Here is a 12979-nt window from a genome sequence, read left to right on the forward strand (position 1 = left end):
AGTTCCTAACAGGCCAAGGAAGGTACTGGTCCAGGACCTGGGGGTTGGGGACCCCTGTGTTAAAGTACCCACGAGTGTCAAGGCCCCTAACTTTACATCTCAAATAAAGCACAAAAGCAATGAGCGAAGTGTCATGAAAAGAAACACATAGTTCTTACCAACATGCCATTTTCTAAGTCCTAGAACAATCACGAAATTAGAAAGTGGTGTGCCTGCTCTGTGGTGAGCAAATGCTGGTCAACAGACTGTGTGAGGCTGTCTGGGTCTGAACCACCCAGAGGAAGTGTGTGTGTGTGTGTGTGTGTGTGTACCACCCAGAGGACGTGTGTGTGTGTATGTGTGTGTACCACCCAGAGGAAGTGTGTGTGTGTATGTGTGTGTACCACCCAGAGGAAGTGTGTGTGTGTGTGTGTGTGTGTGTGTCTGTGTGTGTGTGAAACCCCCCAGGACATCAGCCAAATTTGAGATTTGCTGCTTAAGCTGACATGTTTTTCCCAGTCTGATACCTGTTTAAACTATGGCATTTAATAAAGAGAGGCTGCCCTTAACTCATTAAAAGTGTTACAACAACAGTAATATCATGGAGAACCAGTTCTTAAAAAGCACAGTTAATCACAATTCATCCTTGGTAAAGTAACTGGGAGCCAAAATAAATTCTATCCTCTAAAAAAAACTGGCCCTGAAGCCTATTTACTTACTGAAAATTCCTCTGACAGCTCAGACGTGAAGATGCCGGTGAACATAAGGTCCAGGTGCTTGTTTCTCTGTTGGCCCGGGGCCTCCTCCTGCACTTCGGGGCTTGTACCCACTTGAGTTCAGCCACCAGGGAGAATGGCGGCCAGAGGAGACCGAGGTTGGGAGACCTCTTCCTGACGCTCGACTGGATTTTCTGGCAGAGGCCGAACGTCCCTCCACTAGAGCTCCTGACCACCCTTCCCTCCTCGGAGCTCCAGCTCCTGCAGGGGCGGTTACAACTTCCAGCTGTTGCTGATATGCCTTAATCCCGCTAATAGCCCTGCAAGTAGCCCTTCATTTAAATCTCCTGAGCTATGGAGTCGGATTCGCTTTCCTGCAGGGACTCCAACTAATTAGTCCATAATAAGAAACTCCTGACTGGTGTCAGCTAGGACCATGATGTCCTGATTCGCTGGTCACTGATGGACATTATATTAGTGCAGGTATTCCATCAGTATGGCTGGAAAATAATACGACTGAGTTCCTAAACTAAAGGCCGAAAACTTGTACCTTCAAATTTCATTGCTTCCTCAAAGTCAACACCTTAGGATGCTTTAATATCTATTCCAATAATGGCCAAGCACGTTAAAATGGCCTGAGGTTGCCTTTTAAGGTTTCCTTTAGTGTTCGTATTATTTGGAATAATGTCAATCCTTCTTCGATGGCAGATCTGATACGGATCAACAGGCAATATCATATACATATATGGAAATTAGCAATAATTTCATGATGTTTATATGCAAATGTCACTAATTGCCCTCAAAATGTCTTTTATAGCTTGTTTTTCTTTTCTTTTAAGCTAGGATCCAATCAAGGTTCATGAATTGCTTTTGGTTGTCTCTTTAGCGCTTTGGGGGAGGCAGAGATGTGACCTTATGTGTGTAACTGAGATCCAGTGCGTGCGTAACACCATAAATATAGGAACTCACTCGAATGGGACTTCAGGGAAGGTTAAGTGTTTGGGGCATTGCAAAGGACACAAGTTGGGTGTGGGAGATGAGTCAGCCATTCGTAAGGGCCATTAAATCAGTGTGACTAGTCGGCATTTTCCTTTTTCATGTTAGGACACACAGAAAATAATATTTCCATAGCACGCTGGGTTGAACAGACAGGGCTTCTTTGGGGGCTGTCTGGGGCTCTAGCTGCCTCAGGTCCCCTGTCCCAAAGGCTGGGGGACCTACATTTGCAGTACACCTTGGAAATGTTCAGACCAAAAGTATGGCAACTTTTGCCAAAGTTTCCAGGATTCATTATGTCCTGGGGTATTTTTTATTTCCAACCCCATTCCTTGAGCTAATCTTGTGTGTTTCTCCCTCAGCAAAGTCTCAGCTAGAGTCTTGCTCTGTCCGTTCAGCAGCCACATATGCCCATTAACCTGAAAACACAACGACAGGAGAGGCCTTTTTCCATGTTATTTATTCACAGTCAACTAGCTTCACGAGGGGGAAAAACAAATTAGTCAGAGCTTTTGGGGGAGGCGTAAGGGGATGGGTGGAAGGCTGGGATTTTAAACAGAAAATAATCTTATAAATGGTTAGATGAAAGATTGACAAATATCCATTAAAAAAAATAGTATCCTCTGAGGGTAAGTGAGGAAGATAAAATCATCATGAATAAAATAAATTAACAACTCCTGATCATTGCATTCCTCAAAACCAAAGTCTCTGAAAATGGTTTGCATTTCAGACTGCTGCAATTTGCAGACTTATGTGATATATATCTATTTCCAACACAGAAAAGTAAAGACAAACACTAAGCAACAGATGAATACAATGTAGGGAAAATTGAGCACATGAAAATAGCTGTCATCTGGTAGCAAAAATAGAGGTATGCCAATGTTAATATCAAAATTAAAGACATTCAAATACATTACGCCAATACATTGGAACTATCATTCCTAAGATCATAAGAACAACTGCTTATTGCTCCTACTTATAACTAAAAGCTCTGAGGAAATCCTGTGATAGCCGGAAGGCATAACTTACAGAGTATGCAGTAGACCTATGACAAGTTTCAACAGCCAAATAAAAACTGTATACTTTATCATTTTTCTCTTCGGGATGACGTTGTTAATAGTAGGCTAAGACCACTCATCATAAGTCTGAGGAATACAGATGGATAGCGCTCGCGAAGCCCAAGCCAATGATTTACTGGAAGTAGTTAAAGGTAGAATGTGAGAAAAGCAGCAGCCCAAATGAAGCAAATATATTTTTTTAAAAGTTGGTTTGTCTACTTTTCTCTCCCAGAGAACCTCACAGGAAGCACAGGAGGCCATGAGGGCTTTCTGGGCATTCTGTGAGGACCTGATACATAACGGACGGTTGTCCTAAAGTGAACTCCACGTGTTTAATTAGTTCCAGAACCAGCCTGGCTTCTGGGAGGTGCATGGCATGGAGGAGCTGCACTGAGGCTTTGATTATTGAGTTTGACTCCAGGAAATACCAGCCTAGGCTTTGGGGCTTGGGAGGGAGTAACCTGCTGCCAGGCTACCCTGGAGACGGTGGCTCCTTCCTGAAGCATGTCCCGCAGCTTCGGATAACTGGCAGGGGCAACAGGAACACTGGAAGTGTAACGTGGCTGACTGTACAAGGTCCCATTTCCAAGAACAGCTGTGCAGTTCACCATACATTTGGGATGGGATGATAAGGAATGAAATGGAGGTTACAACATGTACCTCAAGTGATGCAGTGATTGGCATTATGCAATCGGGAGATTCAAAATCCAAAGTCAATTCTACCTCAATTCTTCCCAAACAATGCCATGTTTCTGTTTTCTTCATCCTAAGAATATAAAATGTCCTTGAGATACAAATTAGGTGAGAGGATGCTTTTGAGAATGGAGGCTGAAGGAAAAAAGAAGCCATTTCCCCCTCAAGGGAATTTGAGGATTATAATAGGATGCATCACCAAGCTGCTTAAATTTCAGAAAAGCCCTTTATAGATGTAGGTACTAATAGACTTTAAAATTTGCATACATATTCAAATTCAGCCCCACTCCCATCTCAAATAAGATGACTACAAAGGTGATATTTGGTCCCTTGATCCTCGTGATTACAAACTGAAACATAAGATCAACTGAAATAACAGCATCAGGACAATTAAAAGACTTTCCAAAGACTGCATGACAAAGCTACGTCCATTCAGGCTGCATGTTTTCTTTCTGTTTTGTTTTGAGCCAGCCCCTGGAGTAGGCCTATAACAGTCAGTAGTACTCAAGTTCTACATTTACCTTCACACTGTGAAAACTAGATTTGTTTTCCCCTGGAGTATCCTTAAAATCTACAGCCTGCTTCTTCCCGTCTGTGAGAGCAGAATTTAGAGACATGTTTGAAAAGAAAAGAACAAAGCACATAACCAAAGAATTTGATTGGGTCAGTTAACTGCTTAGAAATGGAAATGATATTCGAACTGTGTTCATCTTGACGTCTTGATACATGGAATGGATGAAAGCAATATTTAATGAGTCGTGTATTGTTTTAAAATGCTAGTCACTTGCAGATTCCAAAAGGCTACTGACCCACTTTAAATAACTCTCCATTTTGAAAGTGCAATACTCTCCAACTAGTTATTTGGTGTGACATTGAAAAATCATGCATTCTTTTTTCCATTATTTATTCTACTTTTCACTCATAGCATTCTCTGAAATTATTTAAATACCTAAAAATGTTTTCTGGAGAAATCTTTTTACACACCACTTTACTTGATATTACATAAAATCGTCATGGACTTTAGAGGAAAAGGCTTCAAACGTAGGCTTTGGTTTTAAAGTAATCTGGGCAGAAGTTAGAATTGCTTTGATCACACAATTCAACTACTGCACAAATTCTATTATAGTAATTGGAAATAACACATTTAAAAAGGCGAAGTTTCTCCTTTCAGCAGTTATAGTCTGTATTATTCAAGACTGCTGCAAAACTCACAAAAGAGTGATATGAATAAGAAGAAGTGTAGGAAAGCGATAAGACACTTAAAGTTTTACCAGGACATAACACAAAGGAAGAGCATCAATTCTCTACACTTGTCTATAAGGCAGGTGGTCAAACTTTTCATACAAGATCTAAAATATGGTGCTTATTGAGAGGTAGAAAATACCAAAACACTATTTAAGAAAAACATGTTGAATTATTTAAAACAATCAGTTACTTCGCTAAACTTTTGGAAAGTCAAACTGCCATGTTGAATGCACCCGTGTTTTACACTACATTGGGACATTCCATATTCAACAGAGATGTGGTCAAACAGCGGAGGAGGCTAGAGGTGGGGTGGGAAGCAGAAAACAGTTTCTTAACTTGTAATGGATTCAGCTCTCACTAAGGAGAAATTTCCTACTGTCCGCCTGGGATTTCATTTTGACATTTAATTAACAGGGGTTTCTCGGATTATCAATTTTTCTGAGTAACGGTACAGTTTTGCACATAAGGCAATGAAACTATAGGGAGGGATGAGTTCGAATGCTTCCTCTTTGAGAAGCTGCCATCTCCATCTTATATAAAAACATACACCCCACTAATCGTATACCATTCCCCCAAGCACGAAAACGCAAATGCAAATATTCTTCAGACTCCAGTACCAGCAGAATTGTTCTTCGTGAGCAATTCAAAAGCTGTCTGAGGCAAAAAGATATCTGAGCTACCACATTAAACCTGGGCAGCTTGCACACAGGTGAGTAACCCTTCGTATTCTTATTTCTTAACGCACCTGGGAAAGATGGATATTTTTTCCAACATAATTTTATAAGGCATACATTTAATTAGAATTTTCCTAACCTTTGGAAAATTAGTGTTAAAGCTTCTTTTTTAACCCACATGTTAACATTTAATCTTTCATTTTTATTAAATAGTTTATATATAAAAAGAAATCTCAAGGTGTTCTACATTCATATAAACAATTGTGATAACATTTGAAATTGTAAAGAAACCTACTGAAGAAAATATATACTTAAATACAACACTAAGCCAGGAAGCACAAGTGATTGTTCTAGGTGATGTTGTTTAAATATACAGACACAGGTTTGTGGCTTCAGAAAGCAAACACGGGAGAAGTACAAAGATGTATCGCTCTTTCCTCTTTTACCACAAGACAGGATGGTCCAGTTTGGAAAAACCAAGATCTTTCCTAAGCTCCAAATAGGTGCCACTGCTCACCCAAGAGTCATCGCTGGATTTCCTGTGAAAGTGAAAGAATTTGCTGAAGGCTCGTGACAAGACTGTCATAGTCTCTGTCTCCTTTTCACCCCGTTCCTCCCCCGCCCGCCCTCTCCAGCTTATCACTGGCACCTGCACCCCTGTCCCTGTGGTCCAGTACTGGACCAGCGAGGGAGCGGGAAGCCTGGAAACCGTTTTGCTGCTTCTGACTTTGACTTCTCCAACTTAGAGGCTGTGAGAAATGGGTGCTTCTGAGAGAAGTGGGTGAGGGTAGAGTCTGTCGTACAGAAAACAGGGCTGGGATGACAGCCACCACCTGGGTATGGCCACGTAAAAGTTACAAATCAATCACGTTGTTCAAATCAAGTGATCAATTAACAGTAAAAAGGAAAGGAATTGGAAGGGATTGGAATCACAGCCTGGAGTGAACAGTCTTGGTTCACTACTCTATGCATAGATAATATATTACATAGATCCAAATTCAAAAGGTACCAAAGAGTGGAGAGCTGAACGTTTTCTTCCTACTCCCAGCCTCCCAGTTCTCTGCAGAGACAATGATCTTAGCAGCTTCACTCAGAGAAATTCCACGTGTGTGAGCGTGCACGCATGCACACTCACATTCCACTCCTCTCCTATTTTTCATTCAATGGTAGCCCTGGATGGTCTTCCACCCCTTAAGTTTTTTTGTTTTTTTTGCGGTACGCGGGCCTCTCACTGTTGTGGCCTCTCCCGTTGCGGAGCACAGGCTCCGGACGTGCATGGCTCAACGGCCATGGCTCACGGGCCTAGCTGCTCCGCGGCATGTGGGATCTTCCCGGACCGGGGCACGAACCTGTGTCCCCTGCATCGGCAGGCGGACTCTCAACCACTGCGCCACCAGGGAAGCCTTGAGTTTATATATATAACATATATATTAGAGATCCTTTTCCATTGTTACAATAAGGTCAGCAAACTACAGCCCAAGGGCCAAATCCAGCCTTCAGCCTATCTCTGTAATACCATTTTACTGGAATACATCATGCCCATTCATTTAAGTATTGTCTATGGCTGCTTTCACATTGCACAGCAGGGTTGAGTCATTACTACTGAGGGCTCATGGCCTGCAAAGCTAACAATATTCACCATTTGCCCTTTGCAGGAGAAGTTTGGTGACTTTGACAAAAAGGGCTTTCTTTTTTTCTTTTTAAACAGGTGCATGATAGTCCATTGTGGGGATGGACCATGATTTAACAAGTACGCTACTGGTGGGCACTGAGGATGTTGTTTTCAACCGCTAGCTATTATAAACAAAACATATGTTATTTTGTATGTGCAAGAGATTAGTTATATTAAAAATTCCTATAAACTGAACTTTTGCGCACTTGTAATGTTGACTGATATTGTCATATGCTTTAGAAACAAAAGTGAGGAGTGCCTATTTTTCCACATTCTCAGGATCATAGATTTTTATCACAATTGTTTTTCTATTCCAATAAAGGGATGTGTTTAAAAATAAATCAATCTGCATATCAGATACTTTACTATGAAACAAAGACGACTATCGCTGCCAGAGCTGTAGTTTCCACTTGAAATTTCCAGTGATGTTTTCGTGGCTCCTCAGTGAGTGTCAACGGAAACGTCCAAGTCCCCATGCTCCTCTGTCATCTCTGCCAGCGTCTAATTGGAACAGTTCCCGGACTGCTACTGCTGAACAATTCTCACCTTTTCTCACAGTTTTACTTGCCACATCTAATACTCTGATAATTTTACAGACAATCAAGAGGAAAAAGAACTGCAGCTGTGTTCAGTCCTTGTCCATTCCAGACCTAATTCTTACACGGTTGCAGTGACAGCCCAGATAACATTTTATATTTTGCATTTACATGTTAGTTCATCTCCCACAGAGCTCCACAGACTGTGTGAAGTCATTTTTGAGGTTTTTACATCAGATCAAGTTGATAAATATCCTTATCTATCTCCTGAGGCAGTTTGCTTATCCACAATTTTTAGTTATCCTAAAAATACTGTAATGAACCTCTTTAACAGATATTACCAAAATCAATTGATCAGTCTGTTAGTCTATCCATTCACCTATCCCTTGCGTTTATATAAAAAAAATAATTTAAGGTGTCTTATTTTTTAAATGTTTAAATGAAGTTATGAATATTCTGGGACAAAACTCTGGCCTACTGATCTTCAATCACTCATATTCTGAGTTTGTGAAATGATCAAAATCCACATCAACTTTAGGGGAAAGGACATAATACTTTGGGGATAAAACATAACTTGTTGCTATTTTGCTGTTTTGGAAATATACAATTTTATTGATGCAGCTGATAGATTAGTTGCTAAATCCTCCTAAACGTGTTTCTGTTGCCCATTAAAAAATAATAACAATCAAAATATCCCTGCAAACAACAACAAAATCCTGAAAAGAAGATTGGGAGGAATAGGTAGGGCAGGAGCTGGTTGCTTTTCTACCTGTGATTGTTCCATTGCTGATTTTTAAAAAAATGAACAAACTAAAAACCCCTAAAACCATATCAAGCCCTGGCCTGTAGGCAAGACAGCGAGGCCCCAGTCTGGGACATTCCACTGGGTCTCTCCACAGATCACCTATGTCCCCTGGGCCTTCGTTTCTTTGCAGTTAAAATAAAAGAGGGGGTGAAGGGCGGATGATCTCTGACGCCTCTTCTAAATCTTTCAGTCTGTTCTTAACGAGACCCTCCTAGCAAGCTATTTTAAAAATAATACTAAATGTTCCAAATCCAAGCCCCAGTATACTGGAACCTCTGCAATTCAAGAATTAGATTACTTGGAAGTTCTAGTTTGGTGAAGAACGGGGTGATAGCTAATTATCTCCATCACTGTGTAGAATCTACCCATTTGGGGGACCAACCTTAGACATGGCTTGAATAAGCTGGCCTGGTACTGGGAGCTGGGTGTGGTTGGTCTCGTTGCTTCTCCCACAAGCACTTACTGAGCACCTCTCTGCAAAGTCCTGGGAGAGGCCCTGGGAGAGACCAAGGAACGCAAAAAAGGAGGGCTGCGCAGGGCAGCCTGGGGGCAGTGTCCCCACAAAGTCGGGCCTTCACAGAGGAGGGATGTCACCACTCTGAAGCAGGAAAAGGGCCGAGAATGCTCTCTCGTGGGGAGGGGACACCCCAGTCTGTTCTCTTCGCACCAGAAGCGTCAGGCGTCACCAGTACCTGCCAACAACGACCCACACGACCCCAGCTGCACACATACCTGAAAAACCGCGGCTGGTGCTCCACCTTATTTTCTTCCAAGACCCGCCGCCTTTCTCTCTGCAGCTGTTCAATCCTCTGCTTTTGTATTTCGGCCTCTTCTAAGCTCCCTTCTTCTAGAAACCTGAGGCATTGAGGGAAAAGATAAAGGAATAGAACACCCAAGAAATGTGACAATCATTACTATTAGGACTGCATGTGTGCAACACTGGATATGCAGAATACCCTCCTATACATAAGCCCCCTCCTCAACCCTTAAAACATTATTTGCAGGTAATGAGGGACAGTATTGTGCTCTGAACTGGTGATACAGACATGGTTCAAAAAATTATACCTATGAAAAGGAATTTGGGGTAAAATCTCCCTCTCTCATTCCCGTCTCCAGTTCTACCTGTTTCCTCCCCATCCCACCCACGTTCACGCCCCCCACCGCAGGTAATCCACCGTTACCGGTTTCTTGTGCATCCTTCTAGAGCTTCCTGATTCGTATATAAACACACATTAATATATATTTTTACCCCTCCCTCCCTTTTAAGAACATAAACGGAAGCAGGCAACACATGCTGTCCATAACTTGGTATCTTGTTTTCTTTTACTTAACCATATACCTTGGAGCTGATTCTTGGTAGTACACAGATCTTTTCACTTTTAATAGATATATAATATTCAATTGTGTGGATACACCTGCATTTATTTTAAACAATTCCCTATTGATAGACATTTGGGATGTTCCCAATTTTTTACATTAGTTTTTAAAATTAATGCTGCAGTGAAGGACTGTATATATCTGTCATTTTGCACATGTGTTAGTATATCTCTCAGGAGACAGTTCTAGAAGTGGAATTGCTGGGTTAAAGTGTGAGTTTGTAATATATCTATTACCAAACTGCCCTTTATGGGCATTACAGCAATTCACGTTTCCACCAGCAATGTTACTGAAGTGCCTCTTCCCTGTGGCCTCAGAGGGCATCAAACTTTTGAGTCTTTGCCATCTGATAGGTAAAGAAATGGTATGACAGCGTGGTTTTAAAATTTTGTGGGTTTTTTTGAGTAAGACCGAGCATCTTTTCATATGTTTAAGGGCTATCTGCATTTCCTATTTTGTGAACTGCTCATTTCCCTATGTCTATTTTTCTTTTTAATGGATTGATCTTGATTTCTAGAACCAATTCATGAAGTGAGCTGCAAGTATAGATTTCTCAGTCGTTAATCTTTTGACTCTGGGTATACACTTTATTTACTTTACCATGAAGAAGGGTGCTGGGTTTTTTAAAAATAAAGTCAAATTTTATCAATTTTATTTTATTTTTTGCCTTCTTGGTTTTGAGTCTTAATTAGAAAGGCCTTAGGAGAGAGATTCTTCTTTCTGTGTTACAGAGTTGGAAACTGAGGCTGAGAAAGGTTAGAAGACTTAGCGTATGCGACACAGCTCGTCAGCAGCAAACCTAGGATCAGAAGTTAGATTTCAGTGCATCAAAATAAGTTAAATTCGAGGGGTGGGGAGCTGGATGCTTTTACTCTTTCAAATACAGAGTAAGTTTTTCTTATTGCTGTATGCACTGAAACTCTTTAAAAAAAGACTTTTTTTTTTCCAATAGAAATGGGGTTCTACTGGTGAATAAAGGTCATGCCACACACAGATCTAAGCTGGGCTCCGTTCCTTCCACAAGATGGCTTAAAGTCTCCCTAGACCTCTGCTCTTGATGACAGAATCTCTCTCTCTTAGGCTCCTTTGGTGGCCTGGGAGATGTTACCAAGACTTTTTACAAAGAGTTTCACATCTCTGGAGATAAAGATCTGAAAAAAATCCTTACCTTTGGTCTGGCCTGAATCGAGTGTCAGTAGGTGGTAATAAAGACTTTAACAATGGATCCATTTCGTTTAATTCCAGTGCAAACTGTGTGAAGCCATAATATTGCTCATAGCCTTTTGGCATGGGATCTAAAAGAAAAAGAAATCATTCATCACTGACTTGCATTGCATTCACATCACATCTTAATTCCTTCACCTTTTTCATCTCAGACCAGCTACAATTTTTCTCTCTCGGCTCTAAACTCTTCCATTTCTATTAAAATATTCTGGCTCACAGAGAGGGGCTGAATTTTTCTCTATAAATTTTCTTCTCTATAAGCTTCCTGCTACCTACAAGCATAAGGCCTTCTTTGTGTGGTCCTACTGCAAATTTATTAAATACCAAGAAGTTTCTATAGAATTTAAGTTATAGAAATAATTTTGTTACTAAAATAAACATGTTAAAAAGAACTCTAGGTCCACTTTTCCTGACTAACAAGACTTTCACTCTAGAGAATCGTTTTTCATTTAAGAGATGTCAAATTCTCCTGAAACTCTGTCTAGTACCTAGAATAGTGTTGGACCCCTACCAAGAGGTCAATAAATATTATTATTATTATTATTATTTTCTTTTGCTGTACGCGGGCCTCTCACTGCCGCGGAGCACAGGCTCCGGACGCACAGGCCCAGTGGCCACGGCTCACGGGCCCAGCCGCTCCGCGGCACGCGGGATCCTCCCAGACCGGGGCACGAACCCGCGCCCCCCGCGTCGGCAGGCGGACTCCCAATCACTGAGCCAGCAGGGAAGCCCAGTAAATTTTATTCTTTACTTCCAGTCCTGCTCTTCTTTTCACCAATGCTTGGCCCCTCCAAATCTTACATATTTTAATTTTAAACCACCTCAGCAGAAGCCAGGAATAGAGATGGGATTATAATGGCAGAAACACTGCCAGCTGGAACCAAAGGGGACAGAGAAAACGGGACTGAATGAAGCAAGGCTGCTGGACTACTGTTATTTTACAGATGGAACCAGATAGCTACGCAGCTGCAAACATGCATTGCCTTCAAGAAAAGGGAGGAATGACTCTAAAGGTGATTCAGAGATCATTGGGCTGCCACTCCCACCACAGGCCCAGACTACACAGATTCAGGGGGCAAGGCTGCCACTACCTCTCAAATGGCAGGGCCGCTGTGCAGCTTCAACATGCCCGGCTGCCACCACCCAGAGCCTTGGGGGGCTTGGGAGCCAGGCAAAGTCCCAGTGGGCCCAGAGGGTGGGGCATCGAGCCAATGAGGATGATCTCCAGTTTTTAGATCAACAGCATTTGCCGTGCTAGGTCTTGGACTCACTTAGGACCTGTCATTCCTTTCTTCTTTCCTCTTTCTCCCTTTGGAATGGGAACGTCTATCCTATGCCCATCCCACCACTGTGTTTTGGAAGCACATTTTGGTTTCACTGGCTCACAGCTGGAGAGGATGAATCATACCTCAAATCTCACCCGTACCTGATTTAGATGATATTTGGATGAGACTTTGGACTTTAGAGTTGATGCAGGAATGAGTCAAGACTTCTGGGGCTGCCGGGGTGGAATACACACATTTTGCACGTAAGAAGGACATGATCTTGGGAGGCCAGGGGCGGAATGTTATGGACTGGATGTTTATGTTCTCTCCAAATTCATATGTTAAAGCCCCACCCCCAGAGTGCTGTCTTTGGAGATGAGGCCTCTGGAGTAATGAAGGTTAAATGGGGTCAGAAGGGTGGGCCCTGATCTGGCAGCCAAGCCACGAAGGAGACTCCCACCAGAATCCGAATTTGCCAGCACCCAGCCTCCAGAACTGTGAGCAAATGAATTTCCGCTGTTTAAGCCACCCAGTCTGTGGTGTTTGTTAGAGTAGCCCAAGCAGATTAATGCAGGCATATTGCCCTAACTTTAATTGTTAACTTTAATTTAATTGTAAAGTGCATAGCACATAACCTAATGCTTTAAGCCATTATGAAGGTTTGACTTCCTTCCCCCTTTTCCCCCCAGCTGCTTCAAACACCTAGCATCACTGTACACTCCCTAGGGGATGAATACAA

At 42.0% G+C, this 12979-nt stretch overlaps 1 protein-coding gene across 4 annotated transcripts in view; it reads right to left on the reverse strand.

The window, feature by feature from the left end:
* Positions 1-2139: 2139 nt before the first annotated feature.
* Positions 2140-12979, reverse strand: part of OSBPL3 (oxysterol binding protein like 3) — a 206004-nt gene continuing 195164 nt past the window's right edge. For 3 of the 4 annotated variants that reach the window (XM_060020624.1, XM_060020623.1, XM_060020620.1), the window contains 2 exons: positions 10920-11046; positions 8396-9229 (listed from right to left, as the gene is read on the reverse strand). In XM_060020624.1, coding sequence (XP_059876607.1) covers positions 8965-9229; positions 10920-11046 — 392 coding nt within the window. In that variant the 3' untranslated portion in view covers positions 8396-8964. Of the gene's footprint in view, positions 5901-8395; positions 9230-10919; positions 11047-12979 lie in introns of those variants that run through there. The other variant, XM_060020622.1, reaches the window with a different exon arrangement.

This window comes from Delphinus delphis, chromosome 9, assembly GCF_949987515.2.
Source record: "Delphinus delphis chromosome 9, mDelDel1.2, whole genome shotgun sequence".
NCBI lineage: Eukaryota > Metazoa > Chordata > Mammalia > Artiodactyla > Delphinidae > Delphinus > Delphinus delphis.